Raw genomic sequence first — 17,308 nt, 5'->3', positions numbered from 1 at the left:
TGGAAACCGTTATCAAGTGAGCTGAAAAGACTGAAAGAAAGAAAAATCTCAATGACAGTTAAACTCATGTCTGAGGGTATGGCATAAGTTTTAAAAGTGCACTGAATTAGAAATGCTATTATTAAAGGTTGACAAGGCACGCCCATTGTAAATCCCTGTTTTCAAGTGCTTCTACAATTCAGTTTTTGAACTAAGTATTTTATATTATATTATAATATATATATATATATACACACACTTATATTATCTATCTAGTTTTACAACAGGCTACATAAAAAGCACAAATGCAGTCAGTACAAACTAAAATTTCGTACAACTTATTTATACTGCTCTATATATTATACACTGAAACGTAAGTACAATACTTATACTCAAATTAATTTATTTTATAACTGTATGGTACAAAAGAGAGAATAAGCAATTGTTCAGTAACAGTGTGCTGTGACTCTTTTGTATTTTTAATGCCTGATTTTGTAAGCAAGTAGTTTTTAAGTGAGGTGAAACTAGTTTTGTGCATTTTTGATTGAATTCCAATTTCCATCCAAATACAGCTGGGCATAGATCCAAAACATTAATCATCTAGTAAATAAGAAATCCATCACTCACCATTTTTAAACATAATAAAGAAGTAAAATCTTAGAATCTGATTTAGTGCACATTAGCTATACAATTATACAATATCTAAAAACGTTTTTCTCATGTAGCAAATCCTTCTGGTCAGCAAAAAGAAATACCAAATTTAGCATAAAGGCTGTACTCAGTTGCAAATCAGTATGTTTTACTGGTTACAGACCAGTGAAAATCAACCTCTCTTTAGGAAAATAACTAAAAAGCACAACAGCCAATCAAAATTAAAACTGGTTATCTAAATCAATCCACCTTCCCCCACCCCCCCCATAGCCTCAGTCCTGAGGTATTTTTTAATATGTTGGGAATTTAAGTGAGCTCCACATAAATCAGACCTAGCATTAGCTAAAAAGCCCACAACGCTGTTCTATAGCTACCCCAAACACCCACTCCTCCCTCCTGAACATTCTAGTATCTAAACTATTTTCTATAGTAAAAGTACTGATTGTAAAAACTGAAAGGCTTCGCTAGCATTGTGGGTACACAAAAGAACCATAAAGTTAAAAAAGATCCAAACTTCCCAGTCAAGAACAAGCGTGCATTTGAGTACCATAGTCCCCCACGTATGTCTATAAAACATTTGTTTCTCTATTCAGCTTTTCATCAGATGAACCTCAATATACTTTCCATGAATACCATTTTAACCTAGCCTTGGGAAATTTTCATTCATTACAGTGCACTTCAACAGGAAAGATGTAGCATCAAAACATATCCTTTATGGTGGTCTTGGCACAATAGTTATAATTGTATACAAGTAATATTTTTCATTTCAATGTTTTCATTCCCTTTCTCTTCACAACACATAGTAGACCTTAAACTTATGCTGAAGCTATAAGGTTTTAATAGTCAAAAGTATCACCTTAATTTTGGGGGGGGGGGGGGTTGGGGGGGGAACAAGATGGGCAGAGTATCTGGCATGGAGTTACACTTCCAAGTCCACCTCCCCGAGCAGTAGTAGCTATGTTAGCAGGAGAGCTTGCCCAACTGACACAGCGCTGTCCATCCACACCGGCGCTTAGAATGGTGCAACTTACATCACTCGGGGGATGGCTTTTTCACACCCATGAGCAACTTGAGTTACACTGAACTAAGTGCAATTGTGTACAAGCCCTAGGAGTAAAAGCAGTTTCTTTAGAAGTTTTAAGGGACTACATCTGCAGGGTATGGTGTGTTTCTGCTGGTTTCCCATTTACTCTGGCTTCCATAAGTAATAAGCTAACTTAAATATTAAATAAACCTACAGCAAGTAGTACAAATATATACTTACTATAACATCACTGAGAACATTAGAAGCTTGATCATGCTTTAAGTTTCCCTTGACAACGTGATTTGCAAGCTCATACAGAGCCTGCTGGATATCTGTCATACATAAAACAGACGCATTAGGAACACAAGTGTTAGGTAATCCTTGGTCTAACTTCCAGGGAAAAATCTACAGCGATGCTGCAGACTTGGTGCAGTTAGTAGTCACAGAGAATGTGTTTTTTCCCCACTTCACCCAGAAGATTATTTATTTGTATAAGGCAGTGCTTTGAGGTCCCAATCTGACCTCATGGTACAAGGCACTGTACAAGCACATAGCAAAATATGGTCCTTGCCCTAGAGATTCTATGGAAAGAAGAGTTAAATGCCATAGACTAAAATGGGATGAATTATTACACCAGTCTCATGCACAACAATATGAGCTTCCCTGGATGATGACACATTTGCATAGTGCACATAAATCAGAGATTATGTCATGACAAAAGGAAAAATACTATAATAAACTAAGTTGCAGCTATAAAAATTAATATCCACTTCTCTAGGTGGAAAATTAATAACTAAGAAACACTTTGTCAGGCTGAATTCTTTGTAGAGAAAAAGTGAGAGAAAAACTTCTATGATTAAATAATGTCACATGCTTCAGAGCATTACATTAAATTGAAAAGTTCTTCACTGCTCCTTGGATCAGAGACTGTGTGTTTGGGGAGAATTATAGAACATTAAATACATGCTTGTTTTGTACACATGGTTCCAACAAGTTAAAAACAGATGGCTACACTATTTTAAACGTATACAGAATTGTCTTTAAAACACCTTATTACAGAGTGAAGAATACATTTATAATAACTGATGTGGCTAAAAGCCAAAACACAAAGGAGGTACATTTTCATTATGCATATAATTATATTATAGACCAGGGGTGGTCAACCGCAGCTCCAAGCCACATGAGGCTCTTTTACAGTTAAAGTATGGCTCACGGAGGCCCCCCGTACCCCACTCTCCACCTAGCAGGCTGGGGGGAAGGGGGAAGCTTGGGGTTAGGGACTTCTGCCAGAGATGACTGGTATCTGTTGGGGGGGCACAATTTAAACGTCCCTCCTAACAGATTGAGTCATGCCCTCCGAGGCATGCCCCCCACATACCCTCAGCAATCCCTCCCTGCAGCTCCCAGGTGTTAGCTCCTGGTGGAGAGTCAACAGCAAACACCTGGGAGCTGCAGGGAGGGGCTGTTGCTTTAGCTCACGGGGGACAGGAAGCAGCAAAAGCAGTGGCTCTCCCTGCAGCTCCCAGCTATATGCCATTGCCTCTCACGATGGCTACAGCTCCCAGCTTGCCAGATCCAGCAGCTGCCATGCAGGGTGTGGGCTCTGCGGCACTTGCAACTGATCACGGCAAGCAAACCATGGCAAAAATTGGGGGGTGGAGGGAGGGTGCATGACCCCATGTGTCCCCCCCACGTATCGCCTCTGGCTTCTGCCCCGAAGGAAGGAGAGCTGTCTCAGGGCTCCAGCCCCGCAGGGTGTACCTGCCGGGACTCGGGGCTTCAGCAGGAGTCTCCTGCACGGCTGAGGCCCCGAGTCCCGGCAGGCACACCCCAGCTCTTGAACTTCTGAAGATTGTCGTATGCGGCTCGGAGGGTCTGTAAATTTAGCCACCGTTGTTATAGGCTATGTCTACACTGCAAGCTAGGGGTGTGATTCCTCTGCTCATTGTCACACTTGTGCAGGCTCTCATTGAGCTACTACCAATATAAATAGCACCGTAGCCACAGTAGCTCTGGTAGTGGCCATGGAGGCACCGCTGAGTTGTACTGAGTACAAACCCACCTGAAACTGGTGCATATATATTTGGTAAAGTTCACCCATGCCTCCATGGCCACAAGCAGTGTTATAGTGTGACTACACTGCTATTTATATTGCGCTAGCTCACTGAGAGTTAGCACAACTATGTGAACACACGCAGGGAAAAATCACACTTCTACCGAGCCATGTACACATAGCTATACAAAACACCCGGATGAAAATAGTAAACATCAACCGTGTGCTCAATGAGTATTTAGATCATGGATCTTTTTGACGTCTATACATTTGGGAATACAAAACTCTAACCTGAAATTACATTAATAGCATGGAATTGTTTAATTTCAGAGTTGGGCAAGAAGGTCTTAATTTTCTTTAATGTAGTATTTCTGATGAAGGAACTCTAATTCTTCAGATCTTAAGCCAATCTCTATTAGAATTCAGGAGGGGACCTAATGTGGGGACAGGTAACCCCAAACCTCCATACTGCAGCAATCTTACATCTTCCTCCGAAATATATGGTACTGGCCAGTCAGAAACAGGATAATGAACTATATGAACCTCAGGTCTGATCCAATATGACAACTCCTATGTTTTTGTCCTCGGCTTTCAATCTGCATTCATTGATTACGCTAATCTTCAAAATAATCAGTTAGTCAAAGTTATTCACCTAACTAGATAGTCAAAGATATTTTTTCCAAGATCAGCTGCAATATTGAGAAAAGGCAATCTTCTAAATAAATAATGGTATTATTTCAGAAGTAGACGTTTGAGGGGGTTGTTTAAATTTTGGGCAGATATTTAGGATATTTGAAATATATAATTCAGAAGCATTTTATAGTAGGTCAACATATGCTCCAGAAATAATTTTAAAAGTCTGATACCTTATTCATCAGATGAGACAGAAGCATACTCTACTACACTTACAGACCTTCTGTTCTCAGCTTAAATCTCAACTTATTCTGAGAGAGAAACAGCATCTGGGGCACATGTTAAAGTATAGCAAAAAACTCTTAGGGGCAGAGACTGTCCTATTTGCTTGTATAGCACATACCCCAATGGAACCAGAATCCTTGTCTGGTGTTTCTAGGACACTACAATAATAATAATAATAATAATACAAATAAATAATTTTAAATATAAAAAGGAAGCAGTGGTTGAATTTGATATAGAACTTACTCCGAATTTTAAGAAGTGATCACTGCTGGTAGTAACAATTCACACAAAAATAATATAAATTAATCACAGTTTTATTCTTTTTTTATTGAAAGCATCATTGTTGTATCTAAGCATCTACCAAAAAAAGAAAATGTGAAGTGTTTTGTCTTCATCAAGCTAATGTATTTTCTGAAATAGATAAATATGAGTTCCGCAGAAGATTGTGGGCCTGATTTCCTCTCACTAGTTTTATAACACAAAACACTGATTTAAATGGAGTTATTTCCATTTTACATCATTGTGAGAGCAGAATCGGACCTTTTTATGTTTTAATTGAATGAGAATTGTTCAATTATAAAGACTGCGTAAATTTCAATTTTGTAAATATGTCACCAAATCTAGTAACTTTCTTTAATCGGAAGGAAATATCACAAGTTCTAGAGAGCTTTATAAATTTCAATGAAAGTTTGAATCTCAAGTTTATAAAAGTCAGTACAGGAAGATGACGATTGAAAACAGCTCATTTTTGGGCCATCAGCCTTATATTAAAACAATGACTTGTACTAAACATATTTGGGAGTTAAAATATATTTTTGCAATTTTACTGATTTAACATTAAATACTTTTTACTTTGCAAAATTAATTATAATCATATTTGTGTTTCACAATAAATAATCCCCTCTGCTTTTATCGTTTCCCAAAGCAACTGTTTTAACAAGATCCCCAGACACCACCTAAATAAAGTAAGCAGCTTTGCAGACTCCATAATATTGAATCTTTCCTTTCAGGGAATCATACAAAGCAAACAAAGCCAAAATTCAATTTCTCTTGTTTATGTTGCAAAACTATGCCTTGCTATTTGTCCTTGGACATTTTAATCATTCTAATTCTTAAAGCCCCCCCACCAAAATTGTAAGTACACGCATTTTAGAATGAACGTTAAAACCCTTTTAAAAACTGGAACTTTAGAAACTAAAACCAGCAATATATTTACCCAAGAAAGACAGAATTGGAAACTAAGAACTATAACTCTATAGGAGCAAACTGAACAATATGTTTAAGAGTTTATACTTGCATTATTAAGCAACTACTTCTGTACGTTCCAAGCATTTCTTATTTACCTAATTCCTTGTTAGAATAAAACTCAGCTCTCCACAAAATGTAAGTAGTAGGGCTTTGCATATGGAACTTCACAAGGAGCTATGGTGAAGAAGTCCACCTCCCCAACCAAAGACTGGTTGCAGGTCTGCAGAGAGTTCCCTTTGCATACTTCCTATGTGAATGTTTGAGGTTAACTGAATCTGTGTAAATGGATATCCTCCTTGCTTTATGCACTGAGTTCCCCTCCTTATTATGCAGCAATCACCATACATACTGACATTCCATCCAGGCACACACTGAACCCTGATCAATTTCATATATATATACACTCCAAGTATATTGGATAATATCAACTTACCTCTGAAAGTCACATTTTCATGGCTTTTATTTTCACTGAGTGTGCGGCATAATTGCAAACTGAAAAGAGAAATATTCTTTATACAATTTCAGTTTTCAAAATCAGTCATGAAGTTTAGTTATAAAAAGAATTATATAGTACGGTTTGCTGTTCTATATGTATCTAGTTATTTTAGATTATTTTGACAAGCCAAACAAGTTGAAAACCAAAACATAACCTTTGTTCAATACTTAAAGCTAAAATTAGGATCTTAATTTAGAAAAGTTACAAATGTAGTAGAACTTCCATACCCTAACTTCTGGATTGCCACACTTTCTCAGCATGACTATCAGAAAACTGAGAAATTAAGGCAATATAAAGACATCAGTGGTTTGAGCATTGGTCTGCTAAACCCAGGGTTATGAGTTCAATGCTTGAGGGTGCTATTTAGGGTTCTGGGCCAAAAATTGGGGAGTGGCCCTGCTTTGAGCAGGGGGTTGGACTAGATGATCACCTGAGGTCCCTTCCAACCCTGATATTTGAGGGGAGGGATAACTCAGTGGTTTGAGCATTGGCCTGCTAAACCCAGGGTTGTGAGTTCAATCCTTGAGGGGGCCATTTAGGGATCTAGGGCAAAAATTGGGGATTGGTCCTGCTTTGAGCAGGGGGTTGGACTAGATGACCTCCTGAGGTCCCTTCCAACCCTGATAGTCTATGATTCTATGAAAGTAGGCAAGGAAGCACTGTCACTTACATATTATCATTAAGAAGTGACATGCAAGTATCTTTCTAGTGGCCATTATTGAACTTTTGCCCAAATGTATGTTTGAAATATTTGTTCACTTTTTAATGCTAAGCATTCACATGATTTCACAGAACATAATCCCAGCAAAGGGGAGGAGTGTGCACACACTATTAAGTAGCTATTTTAATCTTTAAATAAAAATATAAAAAGATAATTATAGGCTGAAGGGTTCTGTCGTCTGGATCAGTGTCTGTTTTATATTGTGCAATTCCCCTATTTTAAAAAATACACAACAGCATTCTAAATAATCTTGTATCCATTTTAAAAACAACAACACTGGCTTGTGAAAGAGAAGACCTTATATATTTTAAGTTTCTTTGTTTATTTTTTTAAAATAGCTATCTGTGCACCCAGGTGGGGCTTTGACTTCAAAAGTGCTTCTCAAGGATGCCGGGATCTTCCAGCGTTGTTCTCATTGCAAGATCAGGCCCCAAAGCATAAGAGCAGAGACCTAAAAAATGTGTAAATACCTACATTTATAAAAACGTAGAAGACTGCTCAAATCAGATTTTTTTTAAAGTTTGCAAGAGAACAATTATATTCTTGTAAGGACCACAACTTTAGATATTACAATTCATTTCAGAGTTTCAGAGAATTAAAAATGAATCTCTATATTCTCTCATAAAGATACATAAACTCATAGCAGTACGTTATAATGTAGATTACTTATAAAAATATTAGGCTTCCTTGATATCATAACCAAAATTACATATTAACTCTTCTAAAGAAAGCTCATACAACAATCATAGCCATCACTCAGGCTGCTTACAACCAATGCACACTGTAAAACATTAAGAAAATGAGCCATTTCAAATGTAAATATAATGTAATAAGCAGGTTCACTGTACAGCTACACTATGGAAGCTTTCTTGCCACATAAAGTGAAGGTATGGCTCAAATTATTATTATTGCTTTTTTACTGTTACAGAAAACACAATAGATTCTCTCTAACGTATCACATAACATGGACAGGTCTAGTTCTAAAGTTCGGGCCAAGAAGCTTCTATTTCATTCTATTACTAATAGTGAAGTTTTTTCTATTCATCATTAACCAAGATAAATAGACCTTTAAAAGCATTTACAAAAATCAATATCTCTTCACAAGAACTATTTCAGGCCATCTGATCTCAACCTAGTCTTTCTTCTGAGTCTACTGTGTATTTTCTTAAATATTAAGTGGATTAATTAGTACCCATTACAGTCAGCCTATATGCAGTCATTTCTACTTTCTGCTTAAAATTAACAGCCAAACTAAGTCCCTGATCCTTCACTGGGATCCACTCAGGCAGACCCTTTGGAGTACATAAAGTCCTTCTGATATCAGTTTTTATAATGGATCAACAAGCTGTGATGTTAATGGAACTCCACTGTGCACTGAAGGGTCCACTTCAGCAGATCTTAATACAAGTTCAAAGGTTTTAAGTTGTCTCTGTACTACAGACAAATATAAACTCCCATCACATACGACAAACTGAAAGGAGACTCAAAATATCAAGAATGCTCTTTCAGCGCATCTTGAAGATCAATCCATTGTTTAAGCTGGCCAAAGAAATCATTAAAGCTACTCTGACACACTACACATTCCTGGATTAGTTTTTTAATTTACGAGAAAACAAAGTTGTCATTGTATAAATTCAATGGATATATCCACCCAGTACCAAGCAGTGGCGAAACACAAATAAGATTCTATGATATACTTAGAAGGGTTAAGAGACACACATGGACATGCGAATGCGCACATATAAAAAAAATGACCTCACCGTGAAAAATGTTCAGTTTGGGTCACCTCATTTAAAAAAAACACAGGACTAAAACAAAGTTACAAGTGTGGGAGCTTTCAAGAAGATTAAGAGCAGTTAGTAAGAAAAGAAAAAGAATGACCAGCACTAACTAACCTCTCTCAAAAACAAGTGACACATAAATTAAAAGGCAGAAAATTTTAAATACTTTTTTCCAACAGATAACTGGTATGTGAAATTCACTGATGCAAGATACTGATTGCGACAAATAGTTCAAAAATTGTCTAAGAAGGACTAGACATTACAAGTCAGTAAAAGAGCTAATTAAATTAAGTTTATAATAGGGATGTATGAGTTTAACTGGTTAACCAATATGCTTGATTCTTATCGGTTTCTGTTAACGATTAAACTTCACCCAGGGTCTCAGCTGCCGCCCTGTGCGCCTGGGGTCCCTCCGGGCTTCCAGCCCCACGGCCACCTGGCATCCCAGAGCAGTTGAGGTCCATCCTGGCTGCCAGCCCCACAGCCAGGATGCTAGGCGGCAGCAGGGACCCCTGGGTACAGGGGCCGGCAGCGGGGACCCACATAAAACACCTGGGTGCTGCAGCACACCCCACACCCTAATTCCTATGGGAAAATGTTTAAATGTGTAACCAACAGAATTTTAATCGGTTACACAGTTACTGTTTTTTACATGTTATTTACATGCTTAGTTTATAAAGTGTACAATTATAAATAATTATAAATAAAGGTTGTGAAGAATTTTTAGGAATCGGATGGCTGACCGCTTAGACCAGTGGCTCCCAAACTTGTTCCGCAGCAGCCAGTATGTCCCTCGGCCCGCGCCACTTCCAGCGGCTCCCATTGGCTTGGAGCAGTGAACCGCGGCCAATGGGAGCCGTGATCAGACGAACCTGCTGACACGGCAGGTAAACAAACTGGCCCAGCCCGCCAGGGGCTTTCCCTGCACAAGCGACGGAACAAGTTTGGGAATCACTGGCTCAGACTAATAAGTCATATTCTTATTTTAGATCGTAGCCATCTATGGATATGTCTAGAATCTTTATGATCTGTTATTTGAGTATCAATGTCTTACGTCATAACAGTGTTAACTTTAAGATTTAGTATTTTTCATATTGCTTAGAATAGTGCATAGATTGAATTGTCTTAATCTCTTTGTCAATGCTGATGATAGATATTGCATTTTTTAAACTTACAGTAACATGATCCACTCCATGCTCTTTGATACATTTGTCATACTTGTTTATCAAAACAAAGACTTTTTAAAAAGTACAAAAGATCAGACTAGCTAGAATAATATTTAGAGCTGTTGATTAATCGCAGTAAACTCACGTGATTAACTTAAAAAAATTAATCGTGATTAATCTCACTGTTAAATTTCAATTGGTATTCTATTGTTTATTAAATATTTTTGGATGTTTTTCTACATTTTCAATATATCAATTTCAATTACAACACGGAATACAAAGAGTACAGTGCTTACTTTATATTATTTTTATTACAAATATTTGCACTGTAAAAATGATAAAGAAATAGTATTTTTCAATTCACCTCATACAGGTACTGTAGTACAATCTCTTTATCATGAAAGTGCAAGTTACAAATTTAGAGTTTTTTGTTACAAAACGGCACTCAAAAACAAAACTATGTAAAACTTTAGACCCTACAAGTCCACTCAGTCCTACTTCTTGTTCAGCCAATCGCTAAGAGAAACAAGTTTGTTTACATTTAGGGGAGATAGTGCTTCTTAACTACAATGTCACCTGAAAGTGAGAACAGGCGTTCGCATGGCACCGATGTAGCTGGTGTCGCAACCTATTTACATGCGAGATGCACTAAAGATTCATATGCCTCTTCATGCTCTGGCCATCGTTCCAGAGGACATGCTTCCGTGCTGATGACTCTTGTTAAAAAAATAATGTGTTAATTAAATTTGTGACCAAACTCCTTGTGGGAGAATTGTATGTCTCCTGCTCTCTTTTATTTGCATTCTGCCATATATTTCATGTTATAGCAGTCTCAGATGATGATCCAGCACACGTTGTTCATTTAAGAACACTTTCACTGCAAATTTGACAAAATGCAAAAAAGATACCAATGTGAAATTTCTAAAGATAGCTAAGCATTCGACCCAAGATTTAAGAATCTGAAGTGCCCTCCAAAATCTGAGAGGGATAAGGTGTTGAGCATGCTTTCTGATGTCTTAAAAGAGCAACACTCTGATGCGGAAACTATAGAACCCAAACCACCAAAAAAGAAAATCAACCTTCTGTTGGTTGCATCTGACTCAGATGATAAAAACGAACATTTGTTGGTCCTCACTGCTTTGGACCGTTATCAAACAGAACCCTTCATCAGCATGGACACATGTCCTCTGAAATGGTGGCTGAAGCATCAAGGTACACGTGACTCTTTAACAAATCTGCCATGTAAATATCTTGAGATGCCGGCTACAACTGTGCCATTCAAACGCCTGTTCTCACTTTCAGGTGACATTGTAAACAAGAAGCGGGCAGCATTATCTTTTGCAAATGTAAACAAACTTGTCTGTCTGAGCGACTGGATGAACAAGAAGTAGGACTAATTGGACTTGTAAGTTCTAAAGTTTTACATTGTTTTATTTTTTAATACAGGGGAGTTTTGTACATAATTCTACATTTGTAAGTTCAACTTTCATGGTAAAGAGATTGCACTACAATACTTGTATTAGGTGAATTGAAAAATACTATTTATTTTCTTTTTTACAATGGAAATGTTTGTAATCAAAAATAAATATAAAGTGTGCACGGTACAGTTTGTATTCTGTGTTGTAACTGAATATATTTGAAAATGTAGAAAACATCCAAAAATATTTAAATAAATTGTACTCTATTATTAACAGCATGATTACTCATGATTGATTTTTTTAATCGCTTGACAGCCCTAATAATATTACAAAAACCATCAACTCTCATGCTTCAGAACATAACTTGATCACCACACTTTTATACAGTATTACATAGGAGCAATATATAGTGGGCTGTTTATTTCTGCCTTTTGAGCATCCAGAACTGGTCACAGTCAAGAATCAAAATACTAAACAAGACAAAGTATTTGGTCTGTTTCATTAGGGCAGTTCCCAACTTGTAAAATGATGCTGAAGTATAGATAACTAATAACTTTGCCAACATACCATTTTTCAGACTGTGATCTTGCTGGATCTCATAAGCTACCTTACATTACCAGCAATTAATGAATTTTCCTCTCTTTCCTCACCTTTTCTTCCTACTCAGCATAGATTGTTCCCCAGACAATTCCTTGTTCTTATTTGAGTGAAAGCTGATATTTTGCTTCTGTTTTGCCTAGCCCCACCATGCTTGAAGACTAAACATTGGCTTGAGAATAGGAGCTTACCCCCAATGAAAAAGATGGGTAAAACAAGTTTTGCTAACATTTGTCACTTAGCTTTAGTTGCTAGAATTACAGGTGTTGTCCTTCTGCATCTCATCCCCTTCCCACAGTTTATGAACTTAATCAGTCATGCTATATATTTAATTTAGACTGCAAGCTCTTTAGAGCCAGAATCATGTCCTAGGTCTCCTGCAAAGCACCTAGCACCCTTTCTAAGCTTCTAATTCTTCACTTCTAGAACTGTTATAAAATATTTTTGAAGCATTTCATTTCAGTATCTAAACTAAATGTAAAATGCAATCAATAATTGCTTTTCTTTATTAACAGAGGGACTGGTCAGTGTTTCAGAATAAAAATTCTAGCAAAATTGCTCAGTATGTACTCCCAAGGAAACCAGAATTTTGGTCCACAAGAAATCTTCTGGAATGTTTGATAAAGATATAGTTCTTCACTTTTAAAAGATTTAAACTGGTAACACTGTGATAAGCCATCATGAATGGACCAAAATCATTTTATATTCTGTTTTGTTTTTTAAAATCATGGCTTCGAAGGCTAGGGTAGAATACTTTTGTGTAACACATTTCTAAGATAGTCTGTCTCTTTGTTAGAAAATGGTTTAGCTGATCTGTTTGAATCCTATAATAGCCAAAGAATAAGCTAATCCACCCCTTCTAAACTGCTGCAAATTTGCTTTTATAGCACTACAGAGTCTTCAAACAACGCACATATCTTTACACAATCAACTATGAAATATCTCTCAACATTAACTTTATATTACCCAACTATCATAAGAGGGTTTTTAAAAATTAATCATATTGAACCAAAATTCGTAAACTGTGGCTAATATATGGTCTCTATACTTATTCACTATCTTTCAAGTTTATTGTGAAGTCAGTTGTCAACACAGAATCCTAAACAGGGAAAGTTAAAAAGGAGTTTGAACTTTAGCTTCTTTATAGGCCCATCTACACTGCAGTTACTACTTGTCAGGGGACCCTATTACCATACAGCTGTTTCTTTATTTGGTCATAATATAGTTTAGTTTTTAGTATAGACAAAAACATATTTAAGCCACGGTCACATCAAGCCTATATATAGCATGACACAAGGGCACTGACAACAGGGCTATTCCCCTCCTTCCACTACAAAATGGAAGAGATCAAGAGAAGAACGGTGGTGTTTGCAGAGGGTGTCTACATTCGCCATTCACCTCACCACCCCTTCCCCTCATCCAGCTTTTAAGAGGACTGTAAAGCTTTGCCAATTTGAGGAAGGGAAATTAATGATGCTGTGGCTACTATAATGTCTCCCTGAAATTCACCACAAAATATTCTATGCTTAAAATTTAACTTTGAAAGCTTCATCACTTTTAATAAAAGGCAGAGGCATAGAAGTTTTAAAAGAGCCCTTCCGATTAATCTAAAATATTAAAAAAAACCTTCATCCCAAGTAACAAGTCAACGTTAAATTGAGGAGATTGTGAATTTCAAGTCAAACCTCCCGATCAAAGGCAACCCCAATACACAGTGGGCAATACAAGCAGGTAACCTGCCAAGGTGGAGATCTCTTAGGACTAGTATCTAGGGGATGCTGACAAGGCAGCTCTTTTCTCTGCCAAGCCTAGTGGACCCAGCTGGATTGGGGAGGGCTGAGTGGACCTCTCCCGGCACACACAAAGGCCCCCTCGCAGGAGCACAAGGGAGGGATGGGAGGAACCATCCATCGCAGCGACCACCCTGGGCTGGATCGGGGAAGAGACGTGAGCATTAAATCCCTCGGATCGAAGGATTTCGGGGCTGGGGCCTTGCCAGGGAAGCTCAGCACTGGGGCGCCCGACGCTTCGGCACTGGCGAAGACAGGCGAACTCGGGAGCCTTGGGCTCAGCCCCGCGGGCGGAGGGACTGGGGGCGAACGGGGGCCAACGCTCGGGGGAGCTTAGCCCAAGGACAGGAAGGGGCGCTTGGGACTCGTACACCCCAGAGCCCAGCGAGCTGGACCGAGAGAGGGGGGCGTTAGTGAGGGTGAAAGGGCACAGACCCGGTAGCGGGAGCTCAGCCCTTCGGGGTGCGGTGTGGCGAACGCAGCCCGGAGCCCTGCCCTCTACCCCCTCTCCGTTCCCAGCTCCCGGCCCCTCCGCCCGACCGGGCCCCAGGCTCCGGCCGGCGGGCCCCAGGCTCCAGCGCCCGGGCCCCTCCGCGCCCCTCCCGCGCGGCCCCACACTCACAACTCGCTCTTGCCCGATTTCTCCCAGTTCTTTATCCACTCGGCAGGGAGCGCCCCCGCCGCCGCCATCTTCCCCGTGTGGCGCCGAGAGCCCGGATGGGGGAGCGACGGCCCCGGGTCAGAGGGGACGGGCCGGCCCGCCAGGCATGACGGGAAACGGGCCCGGGGCAGCCTGGGAGAAGAACGCGCCCCCTCCCCCCCCCCCCCGCTCCGAGCCGCGGCAGAACGCGCCGGAGCCCGCCTCGCCTCAGCGTGCGGCTGCCCGCAAACCTCCCCGGCCGGGCACCGCCGGACCTAGCGAGTCCCAACCCCCGCCCCCCCCCCGCCAGATACTCCGGCAACCCCGGGCCCCCAGCAACCCCCCATCAAAGACATCGGTAGCACCGAACGCCTAGCAGCCCCCAAATACACCGGTAACCTCTGGCCCCCAGCGCTCTCCCCCCGTACGCCAGTGACACCCTGCCCCCCCCCATACACCAACATCACTGGGCCCCAGCAACCCACCCAACTACATCCAGCCCCCTGCAGTCCACCCACTGAATGCAGGGGTAAAACCAGACCCCTTGTAATTCCCCTTCTAAATACACCCGGCCCGCAGCAACTGCCCCCAATACATTGGGCCCCCTGCTATCCACCCACTGAAGGTCCTTGCAACACTCCCCAAATACCCATGGGCCCCCTGCAACCTTCCCTCAAAGACACCAGTAAACCTGGGACTTCACCAGTCTCCCCCAAATACACCAAGTCCCCTGCAGTCCACCCACCAAATACATCGCAATATACCAGGCCTCCATCAACTTCCCCAAATACACCGGGTCCTAAGTTGCTGCCCCCCCCCCAAATAGCAGGCCTGCAGCAAATCCCCATTCTCACATCCCCCATTCTCCAGTAACTGCCCCTCCCCAATGTATTGCAAACACTGAATGCCCAGCAACTCCACCAAATAAGCCACAAACACTGGGCTTCCAACAATCCCACAGTGGTAGCGCTGAGTCTGTAGCAACTTCCCGCTCATCTCTCCCTCAGACATCCCCATATCCCCTAGACTGACATCCATGCATATGCCTGTGACTTTACAAACTGACTAAAATAAATTTATGCTTAGATATTTAGCAAAAGGGCATCAATATGACTATCTAATTCTGTAGCTCTGTTCTACACATTTGTAATGGTAATGTTAATTTGTATAGCTTTTAATGATGCAGTTGCAGTCAAGCGATCCGAGGGCTTGATGATGGTGTGGATTGCACCCTCAGCAAGTTTGCAGATGACACTAAAATGGAAGGAGAAGTAGATACGCTGGAGGGTAGGGATAGGATACAGAGGGACCTAGACAAATTAGAGGATTGAGCTAAAAGAAATCTGATGAGGTTCAACAAGGACAAGTGCAGAGTCCTGCACTTACGATGGAAAAATCCCATGCACCGCTACAGACTAGGGACCGAATGGCTAGGCAGCAGTTCTGCAGAAAAGGACCTAGGGGTTACAGTGGACAAGAAGCTGGATATGAGTCAACAGTGTGCCCTTGTTGCCAAGAAGGCTAATGGCATTTTGGGATGTATAAGCAAGGGCATTGCCAGCAGATCGAGGGACGTGATCGTTCCCCTCTATTCGACATTGGTGAGGCCTCATCTGGAGTAGTGTGTCCAGTTTTGGGCCCCACACTACAAGAAGGATGTGGAAAAATTGGAAAACATCCAGCGGAGGGCAACAAAAATGATTAGGGGACTGGAACACATGACTTATGAGGAGAGGCTGAGGGAACTGGGATTGTTTAGTCTACGGAAGAGAAGAATGAGGGGGGATTTGGTAGCTGCTTTCAACTACCTGAAAGGGGGTTCCAAAGAGGATGGATCTAGACTGTTGCCAGTGGTAGCAGATGACAGAACAAGGAGTAATGGTCTCAAGTTGCAGTGGGGGAGGTTTAGGTTGGGTATCAGGAAAAACTTTTTTACTAGGAGGGTGGTGAAACACTGGAATGCGTTACCTAGGGAGGTGATGGAATCTCCTTCCTTAGAAGTTTTTAAGGTCAGGCTTGACAAAGCCCTGGCTGGGATGATTTAGTTGGGGGTTGGTCCTGCTTTGAGCAGGGGGTTGGACTATATGACCTCCTGAGGTCCCTTCCAACCCTGATATTCTATGATTCTATGAAAAACTAGTTTGCTTGTGTTAAAAACTCATTTGATCCATATTTGTCATACCAATAGTTTGATAGCTATATTCTAAATCTATTGGAAAGAAAGAGTGGTCTCTTTATTTCTTAAATCTTAGGGCAAGTCTACACTACAAAATTAAGTTATGTCAACATAGAGCCACTGCAGTAATTAAATCAGTCTTTCATGTCTACATTACACCCCTGTCGGTGGTGCATGTCCTCACCAAGAGTGCTTCCACCAATGTAACTGTCAGTGTGGGGAATTTGGGGGCACTGACAGCTGGAGCCCCTCTGCGCTGGGCTGACAGCCCAAGCCCTGCTGTGCTGTCAGTCCCAGGCAGCAGAGCTCTAGTTGTTAGCCCTGGGCAGTAGGGCTCTGGCTGTTAGGCAGCAAAAGGTGTTGTAAGCACTGCATCAACCTTAATATATTGACCTAAGTGCTATGCCTCTCACAGAGGTGGAGTTACTAAGTCGAGGTAGTGGGCTACTTACATCGGTGGGAGCTTACAGAATTATGTCGACTTAAGTCGTTTACGTCATCCTAACTATAGTGTAGACCAGGCTTTATTCTCACAATTCAGACTTTAACATTTGAAGATTCAAGGATCTTTATTTTTTCTTTTTAAGCAAATGAATGAAGAGAAAAAGTGGACATTATATTTAACTTTTTTTTTTCAGAACGGCCAAAAC

At 40.6% G+C, this 17,308-nt stretch overlaps 1 protein-coding gene across 2 annotated transcripts in view; it reads right to left on the bottom strand.

Annotated features, from left to right (window-relative positions):
• Nucleotides 1–14,577, bottom strand: part of THOC2 (THO complex subunit 2) — a 110,615-nt gene extending 96,038 nt beyond the window's left edge. For both annotated transcript variants that reach the window (XM_073361291.1, XM_073361292.1), the window contains exons 1-3: nucleotides 14,465–14,577; nucleotides 6,307–6,365; nucleotides 1,895–1,986 (exon numbers count right to left, since the gene is read on the bottom strand). In XM_073361291.1, coding sequence (XP_073217392.1) covers nucleotides 1,895–1,986; nucleotides 6,307–6,365; nucleotides 14,465–14,532 — 219 coding nt within the window. In that variant the 5' untranslated portion in view covers nucleotides 14,533–14,577. The remainder of the gene's footprint in view (nucleotides 1–1,894; nucleotides 1,987–6,306; nucleotides 6,366–14,464) is intronic.
• Between the last annotated feature and the right edge of the window lie 2,731 nt (nucleotides 14,578–17,308).

The sequence above is a fragment of the Lepidochelys kempii genome, chromosome 9, assembly GCF_965140285.1.
Source record: "Lepidochelys kempii isolate rLepKem1 chromosome 9, rLepKem1.hap1, whole genome shotgun sequence".
Classification (NCBI taxonomy): Eukaryota; Metazoa; Chordata; order Testudines; family Cheloniidae; genus Lepidochelys; species Lepidochelys kempii.
This window is presented reverse-complemented; position numbering and strand designations above follow the sequence as displayed.